The sequence below is a fragment of the Zea mays genome, chromosome 8, assembly GCF_902167145.1.
Source record: "Zea mays cultivar B73 chromosome 8, Zm-B73-REFERENCE-NAM-5.0, whole genome shotgun sequence".
NCBI classification, from domain to species: Eukaryota; Viridiplantae; Streptophyta; class Magnoliopsida; order Poales; family Poaceae; genus Zea; species Zea mays.
In genome coordinates, this window is record NC_050103.1 from 130,057,528 (window position 1) to 130,076,374 (window position 18,847).

General features: G+C 40.5%; 1 protein-coding gene across 1 annotated transcript; it reads left to right on the forward strand.

The window, feature by feature from the left end:
• The first annotated feature begins 9,073 nt into the window (after nucleotides 1-9,073).
• Nucleotides 9,074-18,603, forward strand: LOC100382956 (uncharacterized). The gene is made up of 11 exons (NM_001175641.1): nucleotides 9,074-9,461; nucleotides 9,555-9,678; nucleotides 11,360-11,524; nucleotides 12,710-12,771; nucleotides 13,216-13,320; nucleotides 14,237-14,338; nucleotides 17,492-17,584; nucleotides 17,657-17,799; nucleotides 17,877-17,948; nucleotides 18,018-18,161; nucleotides 18,238-18,603. Exons 9-11 carry the CDS (start codon nucleotides 17,891-17,893, stop codon nucleotides 18,396-18,398), a joined length of 363 nt encoding a protein of 120 aa, NP_001169112.1. The 5' UTR covers nucleotides 9,074-9,461; nucleotides 9,555-9,678; nucleotides 11,360-11,524; nucleotides 12,710-12,771; nucleotides 13,216-13,320; nucleotides 14,237-14,338; nucleotides 17,492-17,584; nucleotides 17,657-17,799; nucleotides 17,877-17,890; the 3' UTR covers nucleotides 18,399-18,603.
• The last annotated feature ends 244 nt before the right edge of the window (nucleotides 18,604-18,847 follow it).

Sequence of the window (18,847 nt, forward strand, 5' to 3'; positions counted from 1 at the left end):
CTATGGACTTAAGCAAGCCCCAAGAGCATGGTATGAATGCCTTAGAGACTTTTTAATTGCTAATGCTTTCAAGGTCGGGAAAGCCGATCCAACTCTTTTTACTAAGACTTGCGATGGTGATCTTTTTGTGTGCCAAATTTATGTCGATGACATAATATTTGGTTCTACTAATCAAAAGTCTTGTGAAGAGTTTAGCAGGGTGATGACGCAGAAATTCGAGATGTCGATGATGGGCGAGTTGAACTACTTCCTTGGGTTCCAAGTGAAGCAACTCAAGGACGGCACTTTCATCTCCCAAACGAAGTACACGCAAGATTTTCTAAAGCGGTTTGGGATGAAGGACGCCAAGCCCGCCAAGACGCCGATGGGAACCGACGGACACACCGACCTCAACAAAGGAGGTAAGTCCGTTGATCAAAAAGCATACCGGTCCATGATAGGTTCTTTGCTTTATTTATGTGCTAGTAGACTGGATATTATGCTTAGTGTATGCATGTGTGCTAGATTTCAATCCGATCCTAAGGAGTGTCACTTAGTGGCTGTGAAGCGAATTCTTCGATATTTAGTCGCTACGCCTTGCTTCGGGATCTGGTATCCAAAGGGGTCTAACTTTGACTTGATTGGGTACTCAGATTCCGACTATGCTGGATGTAAAGTCGATAGGAAGAGTACATTGGGGACGTGCCAATTCTTAGGAAGGTCCCTGGTGTCGTGGAACTCTAAGAAACAAACTTCCGTTGCCTTATCCACCGCTGAGGCCGAGTACGTTGCCGCAGGACAGTGTTGTGCGCAACTACTTTGGATGAGGCAAACCCTCCGAGACTTTGGCTACAATCTGAGCAAAGTCCCACTCCTATGTGACAATGAGAGTGCTATCCGAATAGCGGAAAATCCTGTTGAGCACAGCCGCACAAAGCACATTGACATCTGGCATCACTTTTTGAGAGACCACCAGCAAAAGGGAGATATCGAAGTGTTTCATGTTAGCACCGAGAACCAGCTAGCCGATATCTTCACTAAGCCTTTAGATGAAAAGACCTTTTGCAGGCTGCGTAGTGAGCTAAATGTCCTAGATTCGCGGAACTTGGATTGATTTATAGCATACATGTATTTATGCCTTTGATCATGTTCCTTATGCATTTTGTTGGTTACTTGTGGTGCTCAAGTTGTACAAACACTCCCTGGACCTCACAAGTCCTTTTTGCAAGTGATGCACATATTTAGGGGGAGCTGTGCTACAACTTGACCCTTTGAGACTAACTGTTTGCTTGAGTTTGCTTGATTTAGTCTCAAAGGAGGTTTGAAAGGGAAAGGTGGACTTGGACCATGAAAAACTTCCACTGCACTCCGATGAGAGGGTAACTAATTCCAAGTTTATCTCACGTACTCTTATTGCCTTTGTGTTCTCATTTGAAGATTTTGGTGAGGCAATGGGGTTAAAGGGCCAAGATTGATCCCGTTTTGGTGCTTGATGCCAAAGGGGGAGAAAATAAAGGTCAAATCAATAGATGGATCAGCTACCACTTGAGAAATTTAGAAAATAGTAGATTAGAGCTTTTGGTTTGTCAAAAGTTGGCTTCTTGTGGGAGAAGTGTTGATTATGGGAAAAAGGGGAGTTTTTGAAATCTTGAATCAATTTCTCTTGGAATGACTCTCTTTATGTCTTAACATGTGTGTTTGACTTAGAGATAGAAATTTGAGTTTGATTTGCAAAAACAAACCAAGTGGTGGCAAAGAGTGATCCATATATGTCAAATTTGAATCAAAACAATTTTGAGTTCTTATTTGAATTGATTTTGTACTTGTTCTACTTGCTTTATGTTGTGTTGGCATAAATCACCAAAAAGGGGGAGATTGAAAGGGAAATGTGCCCTTGGGCCATTTCTAAGTATTTTGGTGATTTAGTGTCCAACACAAGTGCCTAAGTGGAAAAAGGTGGACAAAGTACAAATCAAGGATAAAGGTATGTTTCTCAGACTTAGTACATTATTTTATGGACTAATGTATTGTGTCTAAGTACTGGAAACAGGAAAAATCCAATTGAAAATGTCTTGGCTCGAGCAGCCAAGACTCTGCTCAGTCTGGGATCACCGGACTGTCCGGTGGTGCACCGGACAGTGTCCGATGCGCCAGGCTGGCTCGAGCGAACTGGCCGCTCTCGGGAATTCACCGGCGACGTACGGCTATAATTCACCGGACTGTCCGGTGTGCACCGGACTGTCCGATGAGCCAACGGTCGGCCGGGGCAACGGTCGGCCGCGCGATTTGCGCGGGACACGTGGCCGAGCCAACGGCTAGAAGGAGGCACCGGACTGTCCGGTGTGCACCGGACATGTCCGGTGCGCCAATGGCTCTCAGGCTACCAACGGTCGACTGCGCCATTTTTGGAAGGAAATCGGGCACCAGACAGTGTCCGGTGTGCACCGGACTGTCCGGTGCGCCAGTCGACAGAAGGCAAGATCAGCCTTCCTAGAATGCTCTCAACGGCTCCTAGCTGCCTTGGGGCTATAAAAGGGACCCCTAGGCGCATGGAGGAGTATCTCAAGCATCCCCTAAGCACTCCTAAGCACTAAGACATCGATTTCGCGCCTTTGATTCTTTGCGATAGCAATTAGAGCTCTAGTTGAGTGGTGAACTCATTGAGTTGTGTTGTGAGCTCTCGTTGCAACTTGTGTGCGTGGTGTTGCTGTGATTTCTTGTCTTGAGTGCGTTGCTAATCCCTCGCTTGCTCTGTGCTTCTTTGTGAACTTCAAGTGTAAGGGCGAGAGGCTCCAAGTTGTGGAGATTCCTTGCAAACGGGATTGAGAAAAGCAAGCAAAACACCGTGGTATTCAAGTGGGTCTTTGGACCGCTTGAGAGGGTTTGATTGCAACCCTCGTCCGTTGGGACGCCACAACGTGGAGTAGGCAAGCATTGGTCTTGGCCGAACCACGGGATAACCACTGTGCCATCTCTGTGATTGATTTCTTGTGGTTATTGTGTTTTGTTGAGACTCCTCTCTAGCCACTTGGCATTTACTGTGCTAACGCTTAACCAAGTTTGTGTGGCTTAAGTTTTCAAGTTTTACAGGATCACCTATTCACCCCCCCTCTAGGTGCTCTCAATCATCTGCAGTGATGAATTCATCATTCAAGTATGGTACCTCTGTCAGGTACATGGTTTGGGTGTTAAATAATAAGATGAGACCAGACGTTGAGCAGGAAAGGTCGCCCGTCTGTGTCGCTTAAGGACCGTTCCGATTGTTGGCCTACTGATCTAGGACCCTTTAACTGGCCACATGCCTCATCATGGGTAAGCTTAGCCTCGGTCGGACCAATACCAGAACAGCTCGCACGCACTGGGAGTGGAGAGATGGCGAGAGTAGCTTGTACCCTCTGTGGCAAGAGACTGGAAGGTGGGGTGCTGTACTCTCGGAAACATGGCGGGCACCATGGCGAGAGTAACGTGTACCAACCAGGCCAATGGCTGGACGGTGGGGTGCTGTACTCTCTGAAACATGGCGGGCACCATGGCGAGAGTAACGTGTACCAACCAGGCCAACAGCTGGATGGTGGAGTGCTGTGCTCTCGGGTCGCGTGAACCCGTTCTGGTCTTGAGAAACCCGGTGGCGAGTTGACATATGCAAGGGTTAAGTGCTACATATGTCGTGTGGTTGGAGATCCCCAGCTGGGTATTAATCGATTCGGATCGCCGAACTTCTCGGATATGAAGACTGGATCTTCGACCTTCAGCGTAGATAACAAGTGAAACTAAAGCTGATAAAATGAAGCTAGTGTAGGACAAGTGAATGCTCTAGATTAGGCAAATCTAGATTCAGAAAAAGTACTTAATCTGTGAAGTAAAAGTTTGGCATAAGGATCCACTACTAGTAAGCTTTTCTGCAAAAACGAGTCTTTGAAATTTGATGAGCTTTACCTTGATTCCCAACAAACCAGCATACCCTTGAGAGTCTTTTCTTTAGTCGGGTAAGTTTTGCTGAGTAATTGCGTACTCAGGGCTTTATTCCCTGTTGTTTTTCAGGTTATAAGTTTGTTCTGTTGTGGATGGTGCTAAGTGCCGGTGGGCTCGGCCTTCTTATATAAGTATATCCCATCTTTAGCTTCTTTATTGAGGATTGTCACTTAAGCTAGCATGTATCTTCATATTTACAAATATTTTATAACATTTCAAATTTGTAATTCTTTTGAATAATTTTCTCTTGTAATCACTCTGATAATTGAATAATGTAAAATTATTGTAACATGTAATCATTTTGTAATAAAGAATTTATTTCCGCTGCAAGTGTTTGTATGTGAGTTGTGTTTACTTAATCCTGCGATCTTGGCGGTAAGTCGTTTATCCGGGGTCCTCGGGGCACTCGGACAGATCCTGCTAAGTTGTTTGGTGCACATGCATAGCCGTCTTAGGTCGTTGAAACAAGGACAGGTGCATGTGGGCCCGATAACTTGGGAGGTTCTGCGACAGCTGGTATCGGAGCTTGATTAAGTATGATACGGTCACATACGTATTTTCAAAACAAAATTTTGGTTTTGGAAAACCTATTTTCAACTAAACACATTGTTTAGTTTTGAAAAACAGATTTGAAAAACTATAATGCTAGCGACATCCTCTATAAGCCCTAAGTTAAGGACTACTAGGTGGCTTAGTTCAGAATACTAACCCACAACCTGGGAAGGGTAATGCATACATGTGTAATGTTATTTTTGAGGTCATTCAGTTTTGAATGGATCGACGCTCAAGGTAAGGTGAGATGTGAGAGCATGACCGAACAATCGTCGGTCTAGGGAAGAGCATAAAAAGCGCTTGATTATATACATGTTACACATATGTATATATGAAGACTGCGAAGTGGAGTAATTACTTTTTGGGATTCAGTACCCCATGGATGTGTATGGGCATACATACATGGGAATACTGAAAAGTGTAATGTACCACAATGGGTTGCCCTGTGGTTAAAGTGTGGCAGCGGCGCCTATGCGTGGCTCGGCGCTTAATGAGGAGCTGGCCTCCATATAGAAATATATGGAGTATAAACTGTGATAAACTGTCATGTGTGAATTGCATCATTGGGAATTGGGTTGTGATGAAATTTTCTGCAGGTACACTAACTTCGAACTCGTATGTGTAGATGACGACTAGCAATATACCGAGAGAGACGTAGTTATGCCACCGATATAGAACGTTATTGCCACATTATGTGGGCAAAATCAGTGAGGACGAATAGGACGAGCATGCATCCTGATTGTTGCATTGTGTTTGTTGTTTGCGCACAAAAATGCTTCCCTCACCTTTATTCTAATAATTGGTGATTGTGAACGAACATGCTTTTCTCATCTTTATTCTGGTAATAAATAATTGAAAACTGTGTGAAGTATTACTGTTCTATAAGAAATTTCTAGTTTTGTTTGATGTGTCCTTTAGACATGTGTTTATGTGGTCTGTGGTTCTTCTTAGTTTGACCGATGGTGCAACTTATGTTTATTTTTGTGCCTGTGTGCCGGTAGAATGTTGATAGCTTGTTTGCGTAAACCCAAAGCTAAGTTATGTCCTTGTTTAGTGAACCTTGATCTAAACGTGTATTAATTTCTTAACAACCTATCCTAGGTGTCATCTTGTGTGAAGATCATTTTCTTCACAAGATCATTGGAGTTCTAGCAATTAGACCAAGTCATGTCCTCATCATCTCAACATGTGAAATTGTATGAGATCTAATTCATAATTTTGTCATTTCTTCAAAGTCTCTCTAAATCTTCAAAACATACATGAGTTTGAATTATCGATTCCTACTCCATGGCCAAACTCATGCAAATACAAATAGATGTTTAGGTAATTCCCTTATTGGACCTAAGATGCACTCAAACTTAAAAACAAGGATCTCGAGTCTGTAATCTTGACAATCCACTTGTAGCTCTCTTATGGTCATATGTTCATCCTAAACCATACCCTTGTTTGGTTGGTGCAAGCTGATGGTTCTATTCTGCTTTGCCTCTCCATGAGAATCACATTGTTGATTTCTCAATCTAACCTAGGAAAGGAATGCCCACTAGTTTTCTTGAATTTAATGCCTTTGGTTTTCTCATATCTTTCGAAGGCATACCAACTTAATCTTATGATTGTTTTCCCTCCGTATCTAATCAAATACTAATCCTTAACCTTGTAATCTTTGCGATGGGCATAGAAATATGCTTGGGGCTGAAATAACAGTCTCCCATCGTACTCCTTTCATCAAATTTAGGTTATGGCCATGTCTTATTCGTATCATTGGTCATGATCTATTTGACTCTCTACTCGTAATTATTCTGACAGGTAGAGTCTCTTTGTATATTGTCACCCTTGCTCAATCCATTTGTCTCGCGCGAGATGTCTTATTGGTTACGTCTGGTAATGGTGTTATGACTAAAACCGATGGTGCCGCGACGAAACCGAGGGCCTCCTGTGAATGTACACACATGGTTGTGCTGCTCGGCACGCGCTGGTATCACGGTGAGTAGTTGTAATCCATTATGAGGCTATATCAATGTGTTATCTTGGCACAATCTAGTTTTGTCATGCGAAATTCATTATTGGTGCTGTTCGGTAATGGTGTCACAATTAATGATTTGTGGTGCCGCCGCGAAATTGAGAGCCCCTTGTGAAAGTACACGCAAGGTTATGCTGCTTGGCGCATGCTGGTATCGAGGTCTTTGGTCATGATCCATTGTGGAACTACACTGATGTGTGATCTTCCGTGGACTCCTCCCTTGAAACGATTTTTGTGTTGTTTTCTACAACAATCAAGCAACATATGCCATCACTGTTGGATCAAAAGAGTATATAACTCTGATGTATTCCTTGGTAAATTTTCTACCCATTCAGAAATCTCCAACAAAAATCAAAACCTATCTGTGTTTGGATCATGTGATAAAAATCCATCTTCCCATGTGTGGTCGCATGTCTTTTTACTCAAGTGGTGACTACACACATACAAGTTCCCTTTGCATCCTTTATTGTAAAGGTGAAGCCTTGAAGCTTTTTAGTGTTGGAAGACAGCTATTAGTTCTCAAGATGGAGAATTGTTTTCTCTCCTACTGAGATGCAGGAGTTTATTCATTTTCTCTCTTATCCAATACATGTGTTCCCTAACCAAGTCATTCCATCTCAGATGAAGAAATGGATGAACAACCTGACTGAATGGATCTTTATCTAAATACATGGCCTCCTGCTAGCAAACGTGAACTCTCGACCATTAGATTGCCGATGGGTAATAAGAGGACTTGCTCAATGTCAAAAGTAGTTCAACAAGTTGGTTTTACTAACTTGTAACTGCCCAATGAACAAAGGTTGAGTTTAGAAATCGTTTTATCGAGTTGTCTAAACTCACTTTAGTTCAGCCTATCTTGAAGAGACCCTTGTGAAGATCAAGTGAAGGTTATGAACATATGCGCAGATCTTATGCCATATTGGATTATATTATGAGCATATGTATCTTAACTTTACCTTGTTGGCCGAGGCACTTTGCCATCCTCAGCTGACTGATAACATCCCGACCACAGTTCTAGTCGTGCCTCAATCGCCTCACATGTGATTTTCTAACATGTGTGATCAAGCCGAGCCATGCTTAGTGCTTGATAAAATGGATTGATCACAAAATCAATATCTGTGAATCCCTTCATGGATATTTTCTCAAATTTCTATCATTTTTCTTAGACTTGGATTCCCTGGCTAACCACGAGTTAATTGTGATGTTATTTGACATCCATCCTCGTCTTGTGTGCTAGGAATTTCCAATGACCACTTGTTGGTAAGCCTCTTTCTGTGTGTTTTACCCAAGAGGTTGCATCCACTTAATTTGGTAATCAATATCTATCTATTCGCTATTCGTTCAACAGACTCATGTTACTAGAAAAAGCAAACTACACACATGGAACCTTATATGGGTAAGGCGATACATGTTATAAATAACATCCTCAGATACTCGCCTCCGTTTGGAGCTACCTTATGCTATCGCTATTATGGAAAAGTTTATACGCCTCTCTACTCTTAGAAGTCTTTCGTTCTGAATCTCGGGACGAGATTCTTTTAAGGGGGAAGGCTGTAACACCCCAGGTGTTTATCGTCTACTCGACCACGAGTGACGTTAACACGTGATAGCTGTGAAAATAAAATGGACACTAAATTTTAATCATCTTCATCTATCACGATTTGGTATCGTGTCTGTCTCCATCTGTTTAAATTGTTCTAATTTAGTTTGCAAAAATTCAAACTTTAGTAATCTTCCGAAACATCAGATCCAATATCGTTTGGGTTGAGTCATCGACGTCTTGCCCAAACTCTAACCTTTGAAATCGGATCTGGTTCTGTAGAATCCATTTTTAATTCCCTCGCGCCTGCGTCGTGCGCGTCCCTCTGCGGCCTGGCATTGTGACGTGTGGCGAGCGTTAACCGGTGTCTGGACACCGCACAACCTCTCGCCCACGTAAACGATGCGTGCCATCGCTTCCGAAAGGATCACACTTTTTATGTCACATCGATCTCTCGTATTTATTTCGCTAAATATCGAGTCTTGTGTCTGTTTAAAAATTTATAAATTACGAGAACATGAATTTGGAATCCCGACCCACTCTTGTGATTGTTGTCCTAAGTAAATATTATTAGAACTTGACGACAACAATCTTGACGCAAAATTAAATCGGATCGAGATAAATAGAACCGAACTGAGTATTCGTAATTAATCTGTTTCACTGTCTACAACCGTGGAAATTTGTCTGGTCCGGAAAATACCTCCCATTGTAAGCGCAGTCCAAAAACATCAAAATTTATATCATTTTGATTGGTCTGTTTGTATCTCGTTCGGATTCAAATTCTAGAACTAAATTATCTATGTGTTCTTTTGTGAAAAGTTGGAGGAGGAAAAATCTATACTATCTCAGCCATATCCAAATCGTCATTTATCAAATGTCCATCTCCCTCACGTATCTATCTTATCCTCTCCACTTTCCCTGGCTTGTTCTAGACGTCGCTATTTCTAGATTGGTCTCCTGGCGCTTGGACGCATGGCAGCCTCCTGCTTCTCTTCCCATGCCGTGACAGCATCCAGTACAGCCACCGGTGACAGAGCTGCTCGCCCAGCGACAGCCCCTCCCTGGCGATCGCCCCCGCCCCCAGCCATGGACACCGTCGGCCTCGACTTCCTCTGGCTGCGGCATCCGTCCTGCTCCCCGCTCCATCCCTTGCTCCTCTCCATAGACGCCCAGACCGATGCCTAGCTCTCCCATGGCCGCCCTGGATCTCCATGGTCGAGTTTTTCCCCTGCAGGATCCCCCCCAATGGCGCCTGGTCTTTTTCCCTTGGTTGAAAACACCTCTGCACTTAACCCCCTCTGTTGATGGTCGACGTCTCTCCATCCATGGTACCTAGGTCTCCATCCCCATGCCCCTGCAGCTTGTTCTCAAGCAGCCAACCATGGTGCGTCGTCCGCCTCGGTGAGGACTTGTCATTTCTTTTGCGAGTATTCCTCGCTGATACTTGTATCTAGATGATGTATTTTGCGTGTTTGTGTATGTGGCTTGGAGGAGAAACTTTCCGGTGTTGGAGGGCGAAGAGCTCGAAGTTCTAAAGGTAACGCCCGCCGGGTGCTTGGTGGAACGTCTCAACCGGAGGTTGTTGTCGATCTCTCGGGTTCGAGGCGATTTAGTTGTGGTAAGCTATTTCGCCACTCATATTGTTTAATTTAATGTTTGGCTTCGATGGGGATTGTAGTCATGATGATTTTATCGTCTTTAGCGCAGGCGGGTTGTGGTGGAATGCTCGACAGATCCGTTGTTAGGCATATGTGTATGCATAGTGTGCTTAAATTGATTCTTTGTTTGCATGATGTGAGAGTAGGTTTAAAATACTAGGTTATGTGAAGTGCATGGATTCATGGTTATAAAGTAGAATTAATCCATATGTGTGATTAGAAAGTGCCAAGCACATGATAATTATAGGAGCAAATTAAATGTTTGCTGTTTGGACTTGCTGTTTGAGCTGTGTCCAGTTTTAGTATGCAGGTAGTTGAGTGAAGTAAACCTTATTTTCTGTGAAAGTGTTATATATAAAAGTTGTAGCTCACTTCTTTATCTTGCTTGTGTAGAAATTTCATGACCATAGACTTAGCAGTTTAGAAGTTATGATTTTCCCAAGTCCAGTTTCAGAATCTGTCTAAATTCTGTACAGGTTTCGAAAATTGGAATGTTTGGCTAAGCTAAACTGAGAATCAGCTCTTAGTAATTATAGGAGAATTATAGTACTTTTCTTAAGCTTTCCAACAAATTTTGGAGCATCCTTTTTGGTGGTCTAGAAGTCAAGTTATGGCTGTTTGAAATATGAAGTCTGAATCTGTTCAAATCTGGACAAAAGAGACTGTTTGTGTTAACTGACCTTTCTACGCATTGAATTAACTGGAGATGATTATAAATGAGTTGTAGACAATTTTATTAGCTTTCTAAAAAGTCTAGGATCACATGTTTTGGATGTCTAAATCTCCAGTTATGGATTTTTGAAGTGAGTAGTCGAATTCTGTCCAAATCTGGACAGAATTTACGTTTAGCACTGATTGACCTTTCAAAATTCCGAATCATGTTATGCTGACAATACAAAAGTTATAGGGGATTTCATAAGCTTTCTAGAAAGTTTTAGTTCACTATTGTTGGATGAATATTTGGTGAGTTATGAGCAAAACAATTGACTACAGTACGGTTGTCCAGAAATTCTGAAAATGTTGAATGCTTAACTTTACTCTTGTTTGGCTAAGTAAGTTTAGTTGATTCTTAATTGCTGAAGTGATGGCTTGTGTAGTAATTGTCATATTCTATTTTTGTTGATTGATTAAATGTCATAAATCAAAATTGAGCGTTTAAGCTAATCGCCTTGAATAAATGTTCATCGTTATTTTAGTCAGTTGGAAGCAAATATCATCGTTGTTCCACTTCAGCAAAAGTTATGAAAATTTCATAGTGAGCATTTCACGTTAGTAAGTCTGTAGATTTTAAATTGTGATGTTTGCTCCGGCTACCTAAGAAAAGTGTGATTCTTATACTTAGTAATTTATAGATACCTAGTATATGCTTGCTTTTAAATGTTTACATTTGTCTTGCCATAAGTATTGCAATCTATCGAGGTTACGTCTTAGATGAATATTTGTGTTGAGTTATTGTGTTTGATGGTTGAGCTGAGAATAAGTAACTTCAAGTCTGTGATTGTTGTAGAGTCAAAGTTAACTAGTGTTTGCTCATAGGAATTGTAGCGCTCTGCCAGAAGTGTTTTGCCCTCTTCAGTGTAGTTTACCTATCCTGTGTCATTTATGACTATTCTTATTCATATACATTTCGCATTCCATTAGGTACGTTAATTAATCACGTGATGTGGAGGGCAAGAGTTGGATTAATCTCAAGTGAAGATGATGAATGAACCTGAAGCTTGGATGATCTGATCAAGTACCAGGATCGGATGAGAGATGCTCCCCAAGCGGACGTCATCTAACAACACTGACTTAGTGTTATCCCAGGCAAGCCCCGGTGCATTTGCCACCTCCTTGTTGTTTTAAAACTTTTATCACTTATATGCTGCATTAGGTGATAGGAGTTGAGTGATGAAACAGTTGATGCATTGCCATTCCTTGGAATTTGATTATCCTCCTTGATACCTGTTTTACAAAAAGAACTAATGAGGCATAGCCTTGCCTAGAGAATTAAAACATGTTTCTTTTTAAAAGAATGATGTGTGACACTGGGTATGGGTTTGTTTTATGAAAAAGGACTTGTAATGGTGAGCGCATCATCTGCAGTGATGAATTCATCATTCAAGTATGGTACCTCTGTCAGGTACATGGTTTGGGTGTTAAATAATAAGATGAGACCAGACGTTGAGCAGGAAAGGTCGCCCGTCTGTGTCGCTTAAGGACCGTTCCGATTGTTGGCCTGCTGATCTAGGACCCTTTAACTGGCCACATGCCTCATCATGGGTAAGCTTAGCCTCGGTCGGACCAATACCAGAACAGCTCGCACGCACTGGGAGTGGAGAGATGGCGAGAGTAGCTTGTACCCTCTGTGGCAAGAGACTGGAAGGTGGGGTGCTGTACTCTCGGAAACATGGCGGGCACCATGGCGAGAGTAACGTGTACCAACCAGGCCAATGGCTGGACGGTGGGGTGCTGTACTCTCTGAAACATGGCGGGCACCATGGCGAGAGTAATGTGTACCAACCAGGCCAACGGCTGGACGGTGGAGTGCTGTGCTCTCGGGTCGCGTGAACCCGTTCTGGTCTTGAGAAACCCGGTGGCGAGTTGACATATGCAAGGGTTAAGTGCTACATATGTCGTGTGGTTGGAGATCCCCAGCTGGGTATTAATCGATTCGGATCGCCGAACTTCTCGGATATGAAGACTGGATCTTCGACCTTCAGCGTAGATAACAAGTGAAACTAAAGCTGATAAAATGAAGCTAGTGTAGGACAAGTGAATGCTCTAGATTAGGCAAATCTAGATTCAGGAAAAGTACTTAATCTGTGAAGTAAAAGTTTGGCATAAGGATCCACTACTAGTAAGCTTTTCTGCAAAAACGAGTCTTTGAAATTTGATGAGCTTTACCTTGATTCCCAACAAACCAGCATACCCTTGAGAGTCTTTTCTTTAGTCGGGTAAGTCTTGCTGAGTAATTGCGTACTCAGGGCTTTATTCCCTGTTGTTTTTCAGGTTATAAGTTTGTTCTGTTGTGGATGGTGCTAAGTGCCGGTGGGCTCGGCCTTCTTATATAAGTATATCCCATCTTTAGCTTCTTTATTGAGGATTGTCACTTAAGCTAGCATGTATCTTCATATTTACAAATATTTTATAACATTTCAAATTTGTAATTCTTTTGAATAATTTTCTCTTGTAATCACTCTGATAATTGAATAATGTAAAATTATTGTAACATGTAATCATTTTGTAATAAAGAATTTATTTCCGCTGCAAGTGTTTGTATGTGAGTTGTGTTTACTTAATCCTGCGATCTTGGCGGTAAGTCGTTTATCCGGGGTCCTCGGGGCACTCGGACAGATCCTGCTAAGTTGTTTGGTGCACATGCATAGCCGTCTTAGGTCGTTGAAACAAGGACAGGTGCATGTGGGCCCGATAACTTGGGAGGTTCTGCGACATCCGATGTCTCTCCCTAACATCTATGTTCGTGAGTCTTGCTCAGTAAGCGCTATCTTTGTCAGGATATCCCTACCACGACTCCAAGGAAGACGAGGACTACGCGCGTGACGGAGAGCGAGGACGACTGCAAAGCCTCTCAACGTGCTGCCAGGTCCAGTGGAGTTCAGGTAACCACTGAAATCAGCACCTTCTTTCACTGCAACTCTAATGTTCAGTGTCTATTGCATCTCTTTTCATTATAGTTCTATGGACTGCATGATTTATGGTAAACCCTAGTTACATACTAATATAAAATAATGGTCTTTCAATGGGGGAAAAGAGCCGTAGAGGAATGGATTTGTCTTCTGTGTCTTGCCTAATTTCATACCAAAGCCTTTACCAGGTGCAGTAGCTGCTGTAGATGGACGACCTGTAGAAGTATTGCTTGCAGCTAGATTCAAATATGAATCATATGCTAACCCTGTACTGTTTCTACTTTCTACATTTGATTGGCAATAAGTAATGTAGTCCTGTTGTCATACAAATCATGAAGTTACAGTCACTTATTGATAAGGCGATTGAACTATGGGGTTTTAGCAGGGAGTTTGAAGTTCTATTTGGTGCCAAGCTCCTAAACTGAGAAGGCATAACAGGCACACACGTAACTGTTATTTCTGTCCTCCAAGCTTAGATGTTCTAAGCTGTCCATGGTTAGGATAAACCAATATGTAAGCTCATAACCTGTGTTTGGGTTGGGATAGAAATTGGATCACTTCCAAATTAGTTCCTCCAAACATCCAACAACCTAGCATGGTCTATTTTTTGGATCTCTGTACATACATTGGATCCATTATGTTTTCTTGTTCCAAATTTCCTCGAATTAATTATGTGGATATTTTATTCTGGTTGATAATGCAGTTCATGTGCATGTTAGCATATAGTTCTCTGTGGGTCTTATTATTTAGTTGGCATTATGTTTTTTGGATCTCTGTACACACATTTAGATCAGTAGTATTTTGAGAAATCTTATTTACATTGTACTAAATATAATGTCTGATAAAATACATTGGTAGTACATGATGTTAGTTTAGTGTCACTTTTCAGAGTCAAGTTCAGTCATCTACCTCTGTTAAACTATCTGGATTTCACAAGAGAGTTATAGCCAATTCAAGCTACGCAGAGATTCCTGTACTGCTGGACACATAGGTAATCTATTTTTATACCTTGCCATTGCCATTGCAATAATTTTTCTATACAGCTTACCTGCCATAATTTATCTCTTATATAAGAAATGCTTTTTTTGCGACTAGAGTATCTTCTTTCATCTAAACAAACCATTCATCATAACATAAATTTGCACTATAAGTTATTGATAATCTGGTGTGTTTTTTATGCATGCCTCTGAGAGGCATCATCTTTTAAGAATACAAGAAATACTCTTTATTTGTGAAATTATTGTTTTGCTTATTTTTGCCACTTTAATGTCAAGAAGGTCTGTCCTACGCCTAGCTCCACGTGCTGTTGTATTATATGCATACAATGAAAACAAAATAATAAGAAATATCTAGAAGATGTCCTCATATGGTTTATTAATTCGTCTTTATTGAATATTTGAATGTCTTGTTCTACTACCAAAGTTTGAACATGTCTTGTTATGTCATGATTCATTACCAACTTGTAAAATTGTAATTTGACATAATCTTTGCTTAGTGCATGTTCATTATTTTTTTACTATTAATCAGTAAATGGTAGATAATTAAGCACATGCATTGTGTTGAAGACAAATTTAAAATTCAAATTCAAATTAATATATGGACATAAGTTAAGTAATGTAATGTCAAACTTGTGTGTATTGGGGTATTTATTGGGGTATAAAGTTTATATACATGCATGCTTCCGGTATATAGAGGTTGATGCTAATTTTTTAGATAAAATGATAGTTGAAAGGATGAGCTGGTAGTATGCTTTTTGTACAGTGTACTTGCACCTGTCCAAAATTTTCTCTCACCCGCTTCTCTTCATGCTTCTTTCTGGGTCTACAATTCAACATAAAGAGAAACACCCTTAAGTGAGAGTACTTGTTATAGTTCAGTCTCTTTTTCCGACGCTCCTTTTAGTGCTTTCCTTTGAGTTTCATTCCTGCTCGTTCAACCACACAAGATGAGTAAACTATGGAACATCTCATGTTCATGAAAATGATCTCTACCAATACCTTCCGCTTCAACGTCACCATCCAGAATTGTAATCTTTGAATCATTGCTTCATTTGCTTGTCACATCCACCCATGATCTTGAACACATACTCCTTGACCTCCCACAACAAATTAACATGGCAAATCTATATTTTACATAAGAAATCAGCAACCTGCTCATTAATAAGAAAATCTTGTAATTTCATTATGATGTAGGAAAACCTATTTGTTTGCTGCTAAATTCTGAGACCTTTAAATTGATAAAGGGACTTTGTTTGCTGCTAAGTTCTGTGATTTATTTATTTACCTATTTCTCATTATATTCAGTCATATTAATAAAATACAACGATATATTTCAAATTCCTCTTGACCTAAAATGTTTCGACTTATACTCGATTTTTATGCTTATTAATAAATTATATATTATAACAATAGGATGCTTGGAAACCTCGGACCACAACACCGTTCATTTCAACCCAGATCATCACACTACATACCACTTGAAGAGTGAGTGGTTCTTATAATATAGTTATAAATTATAGCTAAAATTAAGGTGATAATAATTTAAAATGAACATGTTCTTACAAATCATGTTCTAAATTGCAGCTATTCGACGTTCGTTGATTCAAATTCCAAGGCGTCGTTTCATCGACAGATTTCTTGAGAACAGACGGGCACATTTCGCAACTGTGATATCGGATTGAGACATGTGTTCTAGCTTGTTATAGTAGATACTTTGTTAGTTATGTATTAGATGAAACTTAGGAATAATGATTTGTGCTCTATTTGTATTAGTCGTGTGTCTGGTCTTAATGGTGACTGCTTTGTATAAAACTATGTGACATCTCTGTGAGCTAATAAATAAGTTCACCATCATTAGTTTTCTTACCAGTGTTACCAATTACTTCCTTTGCGGTGGTGTGTTCTATTGGATTCTTGTCACGAGGTCAAACAGAAGCCTTCTCTCTGGCTTTGCCCATGTTGCGATTTTATTGCATTTCCTTGCATGCCGATCAAAGACATGAGGGCCAACAGTGTACCATGACTTGCAAATGAGCTCCAGTCAGCAACTATGATACTAGCTTATAGAATTACCTCACGCTCTCGAATATAAATAATTATTGGATGTCGACACATTGTAGACAAAACCTGAATGGAAAAATGTTATGTTATATACAAATAATACCTACAATATAAACGCATAATGCAAATAATAATACCTTAAGAATGATGCCTGAGCTTGTCTATTGTCCATGGATATAAACAGGTAAATAAACGATGATTGCACATATTTAGCACCAGGAATTCTGAATACCCACCCTAGAAACCAGGTCTCCTAATCTTTTTGCAGTAGCTAAAGAATATGAATAGGTACATATTTCATGCACTACCTGATGTGCACTTCTATAATTTAGAGCATTTGAAGATTCTAATCCTTAAATAGAGTCAGTTCTCGATTCATAAGTGGCATATCTGTTGGTTTTATTTACCACACTGCCCACCACCTTTAAGCCCAGTTAAACAGGTTCGTAATCATTTCAGAAATTTTGTGTTAATTGTATGTGCTATTAATATATTTCATTTGATTTGGTAACTCTGCACTCTAAAGTATATATGCTTCAACAAACGCAGTACTTCAACACACCTAGGGATTCTCTAAGAAGTCACAATTGTCATAAATAGCAAACAACCTACCATCCTCACATGTTTTCTGCTGAATTCATTGGTGACCCACCACTCTCACCTAAAAGACGGTGGCCTCTAAGAACGCCGACGAACTCCCATCCATGGTGGCATCCATCCTCACATGTTTTCTGTTGAATTCATTGGTGACCCACCACTCTCACCTAAAAGATGGTGCCCTCTAAGAACACTGATGAACTCCCATCCATGGCGGCATCCATCGGCCGGTGAGGTTCAAACCAGTGGAGTGAGAAGGAACAAAGGAAGAGGGAAGGGGCTTAAGAACCCATGGGATCTCTTCTCCTCGACTTATGTCATGGTGAGGACAACAGGGGATAATGTTTGGAGGCGACATCACACCATGGCAGTGATGGTGACGGGCTGTCCTTAATCGACGCTAAGCGCACGAATTGAGTGGAGTTTTTTTGTCGTGTCTTGTTATTATCTGGTCTAAGTCTGAATATAACTAATATTTTTCTACACAGGTTTGGTGTCTAACTGAAAGACGTATATGGATCCATTCAGAAATAACGATGTTCGTCCTCCATTAAGAGAACTATCTAACAATACCCTTGAAGGTATACCTACTAATAAAATGCCTTATGTGACCTCTCAACAAGGTTTTAAAATGGAAAAAAATAATGGTTCAGGAGGACGTGCTAATGCAATGCAACGTAAGAGGGAAAGAGAAAGAGCACGATATGCAACAATGAGTGATGAAAAAAAAACGAACTAAAGAAGCGTCGTGAGTCACGCACAAAAGAAAACCTTGAGCACCATAAACACTCAAACGGTATGTTAGCTATATTTGTGCATCACTAATCTTTATAGTAATGATGTTCTTATGTGTTGTCGGGTTACTTTATGTAGATGAATGTCCAGATATGTCTATAAGCGACGGAAGCATCATTGATTGTACTATACCGTGTGATACCACTCCAGGTAATTACATTTCTCTGATATGTTAATGAACAACAAAGATTAATAATGGAAATGTATATGACGTGTTAGGAGGATGTGATGATGCAAGACAACGTAAGAGGGAAAGAGAAAGAGTACGATATGCTACGATGAGTGCTGAAAAGAAAAATGAATTGAAGAAGCGTTGTGAGTCACGAAAAAAGGGAAATGTTATGCACCATGAGTATTCAGAAGGTATATTAACTATGCTCGTCTGTCACTCATCTTTAAAGTAATAATTTTCTTATGTTCTCTCGGGTTTACTTTGTAGTTTGCAACATCCCTGCAAACAAGGACAACAATAATCATCAAAACAATGAAATTGAGGATGTTGATGATGATTCTTATCAGTTGCATAAGAATAACTCATTTGAGGTGCATAGAAGACTTGGCAGTGAAAAACTTTCCACACATTTGTCAGGTGCTAGTTGAGATGATGTTTTATTTAGAAGTAGTTAGATTTATTATGTTTCATAATCATTGTTGATATAAATATCTACTAAAAATCTGTTATAATGACTGTTATTGCAACTATCTACTAAATCAATGTTTACATTGTGTAGATGAATGTCCACAGGTGTTTGTAAGCGACAGAAGCATCAAAAATCCGACTATACATTGTGATAACACTTTAGGTAATTACATTTATCTGTTATGTTATTTCACTATATCATGTTGTTACACTCTAGATAACATGCACCATTAGTTGGTTGAGCTCTCATCATTCAATCTATATGTACACCTAAGACCTTTGCTATTTTCAACTTTAAAGTCGCATTGGGTCAGACGAGTCATCAACATGATTCCAATCAAAGTTCAGAAGTTTTAGATCCAAGGGAACGTAAGAGAATACGAGAAAGAACTCGATTTGCAACTCAAAC

Bases quoted from the DNA above. Each gene is read 5' to 3' on its own strand.
- LOC100382956 (NM_001175641.1), top strand. From the start codon at position 17,891: ATGTCTATAAGCGACGGAAGCATCATTGATTGTACTATACCGTGTGAT. The intron at 17,949-18,017 runs GTAATTACATTT...ATGACGTGTTAG, and splicing joins ACCGTGTGATACCACTCCAG to GAGGATGTGATGATGCAAGA. The intron at 18,162-18,237 runs GTATATTAACTA...TTTACTTTGTAG, and splicing joins GCACCATGAGTATTCAGAAG to TTTGCAACATCCCTGCAAAC.